Raw genomic sequence first — 14,491 nt, 5'->3', positions numbered from 1 at the left:
ATATACAGTCTACTTATTATTTTTTTTAATCATACATTTATTGAACTAACGTATACATATATATGTTTTTTATTTAATAATAATAAAAATAATAATAATAATAATAATAATATAATAATATAATATGGGTCCCGCATATGGGGGCCTTAATTATACGGACTCCTTTCCTTTTATGTTCATTCCCGATCCCCCTCCCTCACCCAATAGCCAATCATTCAGAATCCGTTACAAATACGCTGAGATCTATTTAAATCTATCAGCTTGTCTCGACTTGAGAAGACCGACCGAACTGGAGTCATCCGTAAAACAATATTGTCTACAATAATTTAAAAGCGGACAGCGGTCCGTAAAAAGGTTCATAAAATGTTATATTTATGATTTATCTCTATATAGCTACATATTGTGTAGTACTAACTCGTACGTACACGCAATAGTTTATAATATATTGGTAGATTGCATGTATAATTTTATTATTATCGTCGTGATAACAAAAGATTATTATAAATACAAATTCGCAAATACATTATGCACTTATGCCAAGACTTTGCGTATCAGTTTATACAATTTAATACACAATATATACGACTTATACAGTTCCTACATTAAACAAATGTTTTTTTATATAATTTACGGAAATCTGTGAATACTTTTTAGGAGTGTAATATGATAATGAAACAATAATGTCCAGATTTCAACTGAGAAAACTATAGAAAAAATAAATAGAAAGAAAGATGAAATATTTCAGATCGTTATATTATAGTTACAGTTTCGACACGTGTTATAAAATAAATTTTCGGTATATCGGTTGAACATATATTTAATAATATTCGAGGAAATATTTTAATTTAAGAACAGATAAGAAGAAAAAGCATAACGCAAACGACTTTGATATAATATAGCTCACAAATGTATTATATTTCGAAACATTAAATTAATATAAATGGATTTAGAAATAAAAAGGTTACATATAATATATTATGTATAAAAAAAAAAAACATATAATAACATAGGTGATACACCTCTTGTACGCCAGCTGTAGTTAATGTACCGGTGACCGAGTATAAATAAATGAGACGGTACGATCGGCTCTAAACGTCTATTATAATAATATATTACGTGCTTTTTATTATTATTATTATAATTCCAACTGTTACCGCCACGTTCCACCTGTCTGTGTTATTCAATCAGACGAGTGCATGGAGAAAAATATTTTTTAACGTACAATTTTATAATACCTACATGATACTATTATTATTATAGAAAGCTCATACGATTGCCATGCACAACCCAAAGACAATAATTATTTGGGTGGACTTAGTGACGACAACGGGTATGTTGTACAATATTAAAATAATGATAACAATCGCAACATTATACTGTAGTTCTTTTGTATTAACCTAATATTTTTTTCTTATTATAGTATTAATTGTGAAATCAAGTCACAACGATTAAGTGGTATTATTTTCCCGGACATATTCTTGATGTAAATTAAATATACTATGATTTCAATAATGAATTATAAAGTTATACTTTAATTATTACTATATGACAAATACTAAATAGGTATAATAGTTTATAAAAAAATAATTAGGTATTAGGTAGAGTAATAAGGCAACTATATATGGGTGATTTGTTAAAACATTTTCATTTTGTCGTTAACTTAAAAAAAATCTTTTAAATTACAAACCTTTTTGGGCGATTTTATTGAATACTTTTTTTATGCTCTTAGAACTTTGCATGAATTCCAAAAAAAAAAAAAAAAGGTAATACGAAAAAGTGATTATAAACGATTTGATTTTTAATCTGGAGGGGGGTAGTGGTCATTGGGTTTCATTCTTATTTTGGTGTAAGCTCCAATTCGATATTGTTAATTTAAACATTATTGGTTTAAATTATTACCTAATCATACTTCAAGTTGTGAATATCAACAAATAATATATTATAGGTACACCTATAAATTATATTTTTCGTAATTTTACTTTAAATAGTAGCTACTATGAATTTAAAAATTGTAAGTTGCAACATTTTTGTTATTATTATTTTATGTGTACCTCTACATACTAAAAGTTATACTCGTTCCACTCCTTCCTTCAAATATCAATAATTTTTTTTTTTTAATATTGACGTTAAAGGAACGCATAACATAATTAAACTCTTACTAAATTAATGTCCCTACACGTAAATTTAAAGATCCTAAGTCTACACAATAAAGTATACGAACGGTTAGCGTGTTTGGCGTAAAATATCGACGATGAATAATTACGGTGTTTGGCCAGTTTTTTATTATTATTATTTTCAAAGTGAGGGGTGCGCGCTTATATCGAACAACACACAAGCCTTTTTTTTTTTTGACAATAAATAATAACCAAGGGACTTCCTCCAATTATACAAAGAGTACAGCCGTCGCTTCTGCGTTCGCAATTTCCTTTATTAAATGTAAATCGATCGTTAATTGTTTATTCGGTCGACGCTCATAGCTCGTTTTCCGCCCCGAAAACTTGTATATAACTGAAGAGAATTATTTATTGGTTTTACCAGTCGTAAATTTTAAAAAGAAAAGTTTTGGCTGCCGCCGGCATTCGCGAAGTCCGCTAAGCCAAGGGTGGTCGGATTGGGTGAGTGGTGTAGAGAACAGAAAATGGTTTAACTTAATTCGATTAATTAGTATTGGTAAATAATAAATTTAGAACAAAACTCGCCACCTTCCGGCATATCTACTGATGGTGGTGAATTTGTTAAAAGTTAAGTTGGGTCGAGTAGAAATGTCGGCTTGAATGGTTGTTATAATTTTTTGTTATTTCACCTTCATAAGATTGTTTTTTTTCTTTTTCTACCTAGGAAACCATTATCCTAGACATATAAGAAGAGTTTGTAGAGACACAACAGTCGACGACAGCGATAATTAAAATAATCCAAATAGCCGGAAGAACATGGGAGAGCATTGTTTTGCATATACGATTGTAATAACCCACATTTCCCCTTTACCTATAAAGTTACAACTCCATAATACACGCGTATATAACCAAGATCAACCGTTTTTAGAAGCATGGATTTTTTTTTTATAATCATACCAGATGTGTGAGTGAACACATCATGAGAATTTCAATACTAGATTTTTTTAATTATAATTTAAAATATTAAGATACTCTTAACTGATGAGTATTATACTAATTTAAATTCAGTTTTGAATATTAACAAATATTACTCCTATATATAATATTAAACATGATCTGCATGAACTCAGAATTTAAATTAATGAGGAAATTTAAACGACCGTAGAGGTTTTATTAAATGAGTTTTCTCATAGTGAATCACAGCAGTACAAAATTCTAGTGGATGTTATATAAATATATAATTAATAACTTGGAAACATTTACTCAAAATATAAAAATATTACGCAAGACAATATCACTGAATAATCGGAAGATACTTATTTAAGAATTTGAACATGCTTTAAATCTATTAAAGTTTTTAGGTACCTAAGGAGTTTTTTTTCTCAGGAAAAATAAATATTGGAAAAATAATTTTGGTATACGTATTATTTATTTATTGATTTAGAAACTTTAGGTAGGTATTATACAAATTTATGTATACATTTTTCAAAGAATATTATTTGCATTGTGTAATAAAAATAAGAAACTCTAAAAGAGAATTGCTATCCACAGTGTGACATAAATGTATAGTAATTAAAATTAATGCTGGACGTTTTTTTAATTTTTTTATTATTATTCTTTTATTGGAAGTAATTAACTTTAACGAGTTTAATTGTTGGCACAAATGTCACATCCCCGTTTCGCCATCCGCTTATTATTATTAGTTGTTTTCTTTTAATTGCTAAGTATAAATTAATTCCAATTAATATAATAAGAGATCATAAGGAGAGTGCGATATAAATCCACACTTAAGTCTATTTATTTATTTTACTGGGATGTAAGATTTTTATTATAGATTCATATGCGGTACGTTTTTTTTTTTTTTGTAAGTGCATGATTTAAAATTTGAAAATCTCACGATTATTTTCAGTTATATAATGGCATTTAGTATTTAATTATTTAGTATTAAGTATAACACATTATTATATGCATAATATTATGTACAATTATAAATATTATTTTTTTAAATCGAATAATATATTATAATATAACCAACAATAAAAAAGAAATTGTTGTTATATGAATTTATAAGATATAATATATCTTACAACTACAAGGAAATAAAAGATAAACGTACATCGTTTTATTAGGTACTTATTAGATATTAGTTATTATTCCTAGTATTAACAATGATCCTTATAGTAAAATAAATGTATAAATAAAAAATAAATTATAACTTTCAATAATTATTTTTATATTATTTTATAATATGACATAGGTAGGTATTTGTCATTAAATAGTTTTCCAGGTACCGTATGAACGACAGCATTAGTGGCAATGAAAAAAATTATGATTTATAAATGTGCGTATATTTTCATTGACAAGCATTTAATTTTTTGACACGTGTCAAATAATTGACAATAGTATAGACAATTCTAAATGTATTAGAACATATGCGTTTCAACCATAGTTAAATTAACATTTTAAATGCGTTTTAATATTTCATATTATATGAAATGAAATAGGACATGTCTGCAACTTACATCTTAAAACAATTCTAAAATTTAATTAACATTTTATTTTTATATATTTTTATATTTGAATAATATTACAATGACACTAAAATAATACAATCTAAATTATTTTATGATTCCTTATCTATTCTACTTTATATTATATTATATGCAACCGCTTGGGGCTTTAGGGATTTATCGTTTGCTATGAATTTTAACCAAGTCTAAAGTTAAGACCGATATTCACAGAACACGTCTTCATTCTCTTTTTCTCTTTAAATATTTTTATAATAATAATAATAATAATAATAATTATTATTATTATTATTATTATTATAATGAAAACATTCAAAATTCACATTTATAGTGACAACAATAATGGTGATCAATGAATATTTCGGACAAAAGTAATTTAACGGCAACAATGTCCTCGGAAAACAAGAGCTGCATTCTAAATTAATCGAGGCTAATTTTTGAACAGAATATAAATAATGGAAAAACTTGTCATCCACTAATGTCCTCTTATAGTAATAATAATAATAATAATAATAATAATAATAATAATGATAAATTATTAATTAAAAATCACAATCATAAAGGCTAATCGGTCTCCACGTAACAACAGTTATATTTTATGGTTTTATATGAATTCCCTACGCAAACTACGCCGTTCACAGCCATTGTCGTAAAAATATTTATCAATGTCTGCCACGAGCTTGGTATAAGAAAGAATTTACTTTTTATAATATTAATATTTCAAAGTTAATCTTTATACAATAACATAATTTAAATGTAATATTGTTAATCTATGTAAATGATTTTAGTTATTAATACCGTTGGGCACCTCGTACCTACCTATTTTGTTCAGAATAAAATTGTATGTTTAGAAATTTTATGTCTACGATACAACGACAGTACGACACTAGTGAGTCCTTTTACAACTAAAGACGACGAATATATTATTAAACTGACTATTTTCACGCCAAAGTGGAAATTCTAATCAAAATGTGACAAATATATAGCCAGCCAACATACTATATAGGTACCATCATTTGTTAATCTACACACATTATTTATTGTTTATAAAATGATGGAATAACAATCAAACTAAAATATATTTTTTCAATATATTAATCTGTTTCTCAGAAGATGATTTCGAAAAACAAAAGCACCTAACCTAAAAGGCACATAATTTCTACATGGTTCTTTTCTACATTTTTATTTTTTTATTTTTGTAAATTTTAAATTGCTTATTCCGTAATCAATATATTTTCCACATATATACGTTTTCACCGGAGACAACGTGATAATAAATATTTATAATATTCATCACACTGCAGCATGGATTTGTGTATAAATCTGAATAAAATATTCCACGAAAAAAAAAATAAAACAATGTTTTAATTAAAACTATAGTTGGTACCAGCCTTTAGGGGTTTTAATCTCTATCACTGTGCCGGGAAACGGCATAGCCGAAGGTTTGTTTTTTTAGTTTAAAGTTTTACAAATTCCAGAAATTAAGTTTAATTTGTTTAAATAAATAAGCCCCCCAATCAGCTTTTACGAGAAAAGGGAACTGGTCGAAGAGATAATTGTATTACAAAAGAAAACTCTTCGTTTTTATTCCGTTAAAATTATAATAAAATTTCCAAATACAAAACCAACCCTCCGTTCAGCGATTCTAAGAAGAGGATATACTACAGACATGGAATAGGTATAAATTAAATTTATTGATCTTTGCATATTATAATTAATAATAAAAATATAAAAACAAAAAAAAAGAATGCATGGAATTCATCGTGGTTCAAAAAATAACATTATAATGTTCCATTATACAGCCATCATATACATAATAATATATAGATATATGTAATTTAATAACTATTGTGTTTCATATTTAATAAAAATGAGATTTTAGAAATCGAAAAATTAAAAATTACTGGGTATTAACGTTTGAAATTGACCAGCTGAGTCCAATATACGTAGGTTGTAATCTACGTTCTAACAATTATTTTTTTCATCAGGACTTAGAAGACCAGCTTCGTGATTTATACAGGTATTATATTTTGCAATTACGATTATTATTTTTTATGCCTGCATAATATAGAATAATAAGTAAGAATTCAATTTGAATATGAAACATTATAATGTAAAAATGACTATATTTTTTATAAAAACGGTAGTAAAATTAAGTATATATAGGTAAGTATTAAGTATCTACTGGGAAAAGTTATTTTATATTTATCATAAAAATATATTATAGGCACCATAAGTGCCTGTATACAATATCTATTTATTATTGTATAATATTATTATACATTAGTTTTTGGCAAAATATATGAAAATTAATGTCGGCAGATAACAATATGAAAATAAATGTAAACGCCATTTGTATTTTGTTGGCAGCATAATTTGTCAAATATACATACCTTTAGGTCATTACAGCCTAGTAATAAATGTTCTGTTTCCCACGAACATAAATATAAAACAATAGGCTATGTATTATTATTATTGGATTGGCCTACATTGTGGTATTGCAAAATACTTAACATAATAACAATGATAAAAAAAAATACTTGGGCTACCGGAGATTTATAAAATAAATTATTTATGAATTTTGCTGATGGTTGTGTTTATAATAAATTTAGGCGTTATTTGCAATCCGAACGGAAGTTTACTTATTCTTAGGCATTAATTATTTACGAAAAACACAAAACCGATTCGTTTAGGTCAGTACAAAACAGCTCGATATACAGACGTCTGTCGTATTCCGTTTACAACATAAGGCACATATTATATATTTCCTCTTTCTCTCTCACTTTGTCTCTCTCTCTCTCTCTCTCTCTCTCTCTTTATCTCACTCACACACACAATTCTCTATTATTTTTCTTTCATCGTAAAAATAAATAAAATGAGAAAACTCAATAATTGATGATTTGAAAGAATGGATCGTTATCAAAAAGTTCATTGCATATTATTATGAAGTATGAAAACAAATACGAGTAATTGCCTTTAATATTAGAACGATTATCAAATAATTGTCACCACTGGTATTCAAATGAAAATTCGATAATTACATAGAACTAGGTTTATAACATTATTGTTGATATTTTTTTATCTCGGAAAAGATGTTATAGAGGCTCAAAAATTACATATTCATATCCGGCTATGAATATTCATTTTTTAGTAAAGTTCGGGCAATGCCGACTTTCGCCAAATGATAGTAAAAATTATAATAAAAATGGAATAAAAATGGAATAAAACTTTGTATAGTGATTCTGAGCATTAAATATATATAGTAAAAATAATAAGCGTTTTTGTCTTCTTCGAAGTGATTTCTGGAAAATATAGTTACTGTTTATACTCTGTATTCACCTCTTTCCGCAGCAGTTTTACCTCTTTTATTTATTCAGATCTAAAAATACTAGAAAAAAGTTTAGCATGGAATTTTAGAAGAAAAAAAATATTGATTACCTTTTAAAAAATATATCGTTTGATCCATCCTAAAATTACTAACCTAATTAGAATATGTATAGCATCCAGTTACGTGTTAGTTTACGTGTATTTAATATCCAAACATACTTCACAGACGATTAAAGTCAAGTATGTACATTCATTCAGAGTTAAATACATTTCATGATGAAAAAAAAACGTGGCATCAAAAACACGAAGCTTACAACCGCAAATTGTAGGTCAGGGGTAAACATGTCGGGAAAGGGGATACTATTTTCAAACTTCTAAAGATCCTTAAAGCTTTTTCTACGCAATTCGTTTTATATCACCTTGTTAAGGTGTTTTTACAGCCAGCAGCCTTTTTAAATTCACTAATTTAAATTTAACGTTTAAAAGTGAAATCACAAGTATTTTATACAACAATAAAAAATTAAATAGTTTAAAAGGCTTAATTTTATTTTTTTTTACAACCAATATGTCCCATAAAATTTTGTTTAATATAATAAACATAAATATAGTTTAACAAGTCATTAAGATTTAAAATTCACTCGGAAAAATGATTTTTTACCTTTAACACATTATCCTTCAGGTCGGTTTAAATAACCATCCAGCGAGCATACCTATACACCTATTAAATAATTCAATAAAACACATCACACACGACAAGTGTATTATTCAACGAAAAGTTTAAACGCTTCATGAACACATTCCCGAACCACTTAACGTAAAATAGAATAGCAATGATTTTTTGGAAAGCTGACTTTATTAGGTAGGTATATGCTTATCTTTAATTATTTCAATATATACAGTGTATATAGTAGGTATATGTAGTAACTGCATATGGGTATTTTGATTATACTAAAATAAATATTTTGAAATCTATTAAATGAACCCTCAACAAGTTACTAAGTTAGAAAATAAAACGTACCTCTTGAGATGATAATAGAATGTATAAAAAAAACTGAACAATTTGACAATTAATATGAACTTCATTTTCCTCCTGCCTACAGACTGTGAAAAAACAAACATATTGCACGGATACTTAAGAAATAAAAATAGAAACTTTTAATATCGGCTGCGTGCTTAAGCCCGAAGATCGTTAATGGATATTAATAACGTCACGAGACTTACTGGATGTATACAATACAGTTAGAAAAATGTCGATATTTTATTTGTTTTATTGCAAGCTTAAGAAGCAAAAGCCAAAAGTATAGAAAACGACAAAAGAAAACCTCCAATATGCAATACATAATATGATAATGAGTAATTTGCATAATATCTAAGTGATATATTGGTACCTATCTATTATATAATATTATATGTTCTAGAACCTGAGATATCGCTAATAACATATAATAATTCAACGAATTTGTTATTTTATCGATATAATTTAGCCAATAATTTAATTGATAAAAAATTAAAATAAATAGGTACTATATTGATAAATTATAAATAATTACTGAATTTTATCTCGTAAAGATGTATACCTTTATCGTGTGATATTTTTATACTTTTATATTATTTTATTTTATACCTACGTTAATTTTAAAATAAATATATATTTTTTTCATATTGTTATTTATAGTGATAAAAGGAAGAAAATGCGGAAGAAGAACACGCGCACGCATACAATTTAAATATAAAAAGAAGGCGGAGGGAAAAAATTAACATTGCGGGACGGGATGGGGGCTCGGGTGAAAGCTTCGAAAAGTTGTGTGAACGAAATTACGGTGTCGGGGGGAGGCGTCGGTGGTGGCGAGCGGTGACGTCACTACTATATACACGGAGGCGCATTCTGCCATTGTTATTGTTATATTAATAATAATAATAAATAGGGTTAACGGGCGGGCGGGCGTGCGGCGGGCGGTGGTTCAGGCAATAAATTCAACTTGCCTCATTTAACTACGACTAGCGAGTGAGGGGGAGTGTGAGAGGCAGGCAGACGGCGTGAAAGGGAGGGAAGGAGGGAGAAGAGAGAACGAGAGAGAGAGAGAGTGAGTGAGAGAGATGAAAATATATATATAATATACATATTTTATTTATATATATAAACAGTGAGAATGAGGGGAAGAGGAGAGTATGCTCTTCAATCAATAACTCCTTTTAAACGTGTTATTACATATTACACACATACAAACACACACACACTCACTCACACTGTGTGGTCCGTTATTTATACCATAAAATATAATATACATTACACATATAATATATATATATGACTTAAAATAGATGTTGTCCCGGACGGGAGAGAAATGGGTAAAAAAACCTTCGGAATAAAATATTAATAAATAATAATAAATGGTAAAATATAATGCTAAACGAAACGATTGTATTATTCAGAAGAAGATAATAATATTAAATAATAAATCTGGTGGAAAAATAACTCACTCTTTCTTCCTCACGTATCATCTCCGCGATGCCTGGCTTTATTTCCATATCGTCGGCCACGCTACTCGGCGGTGGTATCGACGACGACGATGACGACGAAGACGAAGCGGACGAGGCGGACGGCGGCATGGCTTGCGGTGCCGGTGGCTGTTGTGACGACTGCTGCTGCTGCTGTTGTTGTTGATGTTGCTGCTGTTGTTGCTGTTGCTGTTGCTGCTGCTGATGTTGTTGTTGCTGTTGTTGCTGTTGCTGTTGCTGCTGCTGCTGCTGCTGCTGCTGTTGTTGTTGTTGCTGCTGCTGCTGCTGCTGGAGGTGGTGCTGGTGCACGTGCGACTGCACCTGCTGCTGATGATGGGGGGCCGGAGGAGGCGGCATGTGGTGCAAGTTGAGCGGCGTGTCCACGGCCGACGATCCCAAGTCGGACATGACCGATTCTGGGCTGGCCGCTGGTGGCGACAGTCTGTGCCGCTTGCGGGCCGGTTGTTTGGGAGATTCGGGTGCTAGAGTCGTGGGCGTCACCACTGTGGCCGCGGCCTGTGGTTCACATCCACCGCCACCGGTGAGTTGTTCGTTGCTGACGTCGGCCAGACCGCGGACTTTCAGCGTCTCGGCCACGCGCAACAGCGGCCCAATCTGTTCCTGGTAAACGTTTATCTCGCCCTTGTACATAAAATCGACGACGGCCCTGAGCTCTGGCCACTGGACGTCTTTCAGTATGACGATCGGGTGCTTACACTTGTTCTCGGCCAGCATGCTCTGAAAGTACGGGCTACATGCGGACAGCACGATCTTGTGCGCCTTGAGCGTGTGACCGTCACAGGCGATCGTCACGTCCACGAAAGTGCCGTTCTGCAGCAGTTGGTCGAACACGTTGGTTAGATTACTCTGGTAGTTGTTCCACCGCAAGCAGAACTGCTGGTTGCCGGAACCGCCGGTCGCGCCGCAAGTCTTCTCGGCCGCCGCCGACGACACGTCTTTGGAGCCGTTGCTTGGTTGCATGGTGCCAGAGGCGTTGAAAAGTTGCTGCTCTGCAGTGCGTATACGAGACTACTATTCGGACGGACTGTCGAGGAAAAAAAATTTCGGCGCGAAATTGATAAAAATCGCGAGCTTACAGATAACGCCGGTTGCGGTTGGGAAAAAAAAAAATAATATTCAAATAACAACACGTTCTATCACTTCTGAGCACACGTTTTTTTTTCAACGCGAAAACGGCAGACGGAAGCGCGCGCGCGTGACGGACGAGAGCACCGGTCGCGGCGGAACTGACTGTAGTCGCGTCGGGTGCCGCGTTTGGCAGGCTGGTAGGCGGGCGGCTGGCTGTTTAGCGGCGGCGGTGGCGCGCGCTGACGAAAACGCCGGCCGCGGCGGGTGCCCGTGCCACGGCCACAGTGTGACCAGAGGCCACCGAACGAAATTATGGTATCTGTGATGTGTTCTGACTTCTTTACACGACGTACCGCATAAAAATAAATTCTAAAAAACACAGTCCGCATTCTGCAGCTCCGTTATTAATATTCATTTTTAGTTCATTTTTATTTATCGCAACACGCCTTGACTTGGTTCTACAATTACCCTCCACCGGGTTGGTTTTACGATAAAATCGTTGATTGTTGTATACGAATCAAACAATAAGTGCATATAAATAACTAACTAAAGGTGTTGCTATATAGGCACAAGGACAAAACGGTATTACTATATTATTTAAATGAAAAAAAAAATGTTGTTTACCTGTGTAGATATTATGTACTGTAGGTATACATTTTTTCTAACTACGAGCTTCGTATAAGTACCTACATGTCATATAAATATTTCATAACAAATAATATTTTTTTTTTAAGATAACATTTGTTACTTGCGACATCATACACGATAATTTTTGTTATGTAGATATAATATACGATACACCTCTCAGGAATCAAGAAATTGTTCATTTATTTGTTTAAAAAAATATATCCGTTATTTCAAAACCACAAATTCAATTACCTGCGCCGACGGGCACATTAAAAATAATTTTTCTACTTAAACAAATGATTAAAAAAATTAAACTCAACTTATTTTTATTAATTAATAACGGAAAGTTAAAACAAACAAAAATTATATGTTATATAAAAACAAAATATTCCTATAATATAATTATTCTATTGTGCATGGGTATATTCATTCATTATTGATTTATTAATTTAAATTAAACACATTTAAAATAAAATGTTATAGCCTACTCAAAGTTTTTTTTTTTTTTTGAAACGGGTTCTATCGAAATATTATACAAAGCAAAGAGTTCCAGGAATTTGGCAGGATTATATTTTAATAGGATTTATTTGGAATGAGAATTATTAGTTGTAAAATATAACACTAATTATTAATATATTATAGTAGCTATAATTCATAGCTTATTCAAATGTAAAATCATATTCCTACAAATATCTACATAAAATATAAATTTTAAGATATTAAACTTTTGAAGAAAATGAATATAAATAATTTAAAGACCAAATATGTCAACATTTCATTAAAATTTGTTTTATTGAGTAAACGAAAATATTTGTTTGGAGTTAATCAAAGTTTTAATATTGAATAAAACGCAAACCATAGACATCGTATTTTCAATATACAATTTTTACAAGAGTGTGTAGTTATAAGAATTATGTAGGTACTATGACTACTATGCGAGGTATTATGCTATATACAATATACTATTAATTTATAATATTTAACTAATTTTTAAAGAAAATGTTGAAATTTTTTTGGTTTGTAAATAAATTATTCATCTGATACACATAGTTTTTTGTGAAGTATTTTTAATTTTCTGATTAATGTTTAGGTATAGGTAATATCTACATAATAAATATATTATTAAATATCATTATATATTAAAACTACAAATTTCTTTGTTTTTATTACATTAATACGCATATTATACTTAGATATATTTCTGTATATCTATAGGTACATTTATTATATAAAGAGGAGTTGTTATTTGACGTTGTTGAGGGTAGTCTCTGGAATTACTGAACCTATTTCGAAAAATTTTTGACCAATAGCAAGCCACATTCTTTATGAGTGTCATAGTCTATATTAGATTCTGAACGAAGTGATGAATGTATTGATTTTACAATGATGTGTGTTTTTTTTTTGTGTCTGTGTACAGCATAACTAGTCGAAATAATGCTTCGATTTCAAACTTTGGGAGTAGTTTCCGATGTAAAATTAAAGATCCTTGGTGCATTATAAAAGTCAAAAGTAAACATTTTCCAACAGTTTTCAAAAAAATCGAGAAAAACAAAAAAAAAATGACAGAAAAACGGGAATTTTTACGCAAAATCAGTTTTCGACCAAATCGATTTTTTTACATGGTTGTAATTCAAAAACTAATCACTGTAAATACTTGAAATTTTCACCAAATGTTTATGTTAGTGTTATCTATATACAGTTTAATTTTCAAAAATTTTGACTTTTTTTGAGTTATTTATAGACCACTGAAATTTTCAATTTTTTTGAGAATTTTTTTTTGAAGTGTCGGTAAAAAAATGTTGGACGACCAAAAAAACTTGAAAATTTAATACAAGGTTCCTTATGAGTTGATCTTATTGTAGCTAAAAAAAATTAAAAATCGTAAGTCACAATTTTTTTTTTATAAGCGTTTATAGTTCAAAATTTTACGTAATCTGTCGAAAACGCGAAAATTTGCAAGTAATTTTGAAGTTGAAAAATCATAAAACTTTTTGCGTTTATAATTATAACTAAGGATTAAAAATACAACACTAAGTTTTCCATAAGTTTTCCTTCAAGTAGCTATAGAGAAAACTCTAAACATCATTATAGGAAAAATTTTAAGTGCGTTTGGATAAAACATCTTTTTTTTTATATAAGATTGAACAATTTTGTTTTTCTTAAAAAATTAATTAAATCTAGGTTTTTATCATGAATAGGTCCGAGTGTTGAGTCGAGGTTGAATGATATTTTATGTTCGGCGTGTTCTTGGTTGTAGATTAGGCAGTCGGTTATTATATGTTTTACTGTTAATGCAGTACCACAGGT

General features: G+C 30.1%; 1 protein-coding gene across 1 annotated transcript in view; it reads right to left on the bottom strand.

Moving 5' to 3' along the window:
- Nucleotides 1–11,735, bottom strand: part of LOC107173399 (protein bric-a-brac 1-like) — a 43,574-nt gene extending 31,839 nt beyond the window's left edge. Inside the window, exon 1 of the mRNA XM_089219247.1 lies at nt 10,451–11,735. Within this exon, the coding sequence (XP_089075373.1) occupies nt 10,451–11,449 (999 nt within the window). The 5' untranslated portion in view covers nt 11,450–11,735. The remainder of the gene's footprint in view (nt 1–10,450) is intronic.
- Between the last annotated feature and the right edge of the window lie 2,756 nt (nt 11,736–14,491).

Source organism: Diuraphis noxia, unplaced genomic scaffold, assembly GCF_037042655.1.
Source record: "Diuraphis noxia isolate RWA-SAM2 unplaced genomic scaffold, SU_Dnox_SAM2 contig0002, whole genome shotgun sequence".
NCBI classification, from domain to species: domain Eukaryota; kingdom Metazoa; phylum Arthropoda; class Insecta; order Hemiptera; family Aphididae; genus Diuraphis; species Diuraphis noxia.
This window is presented reverse-complemented; position numbering and strand designations above follow the sequence as displayed.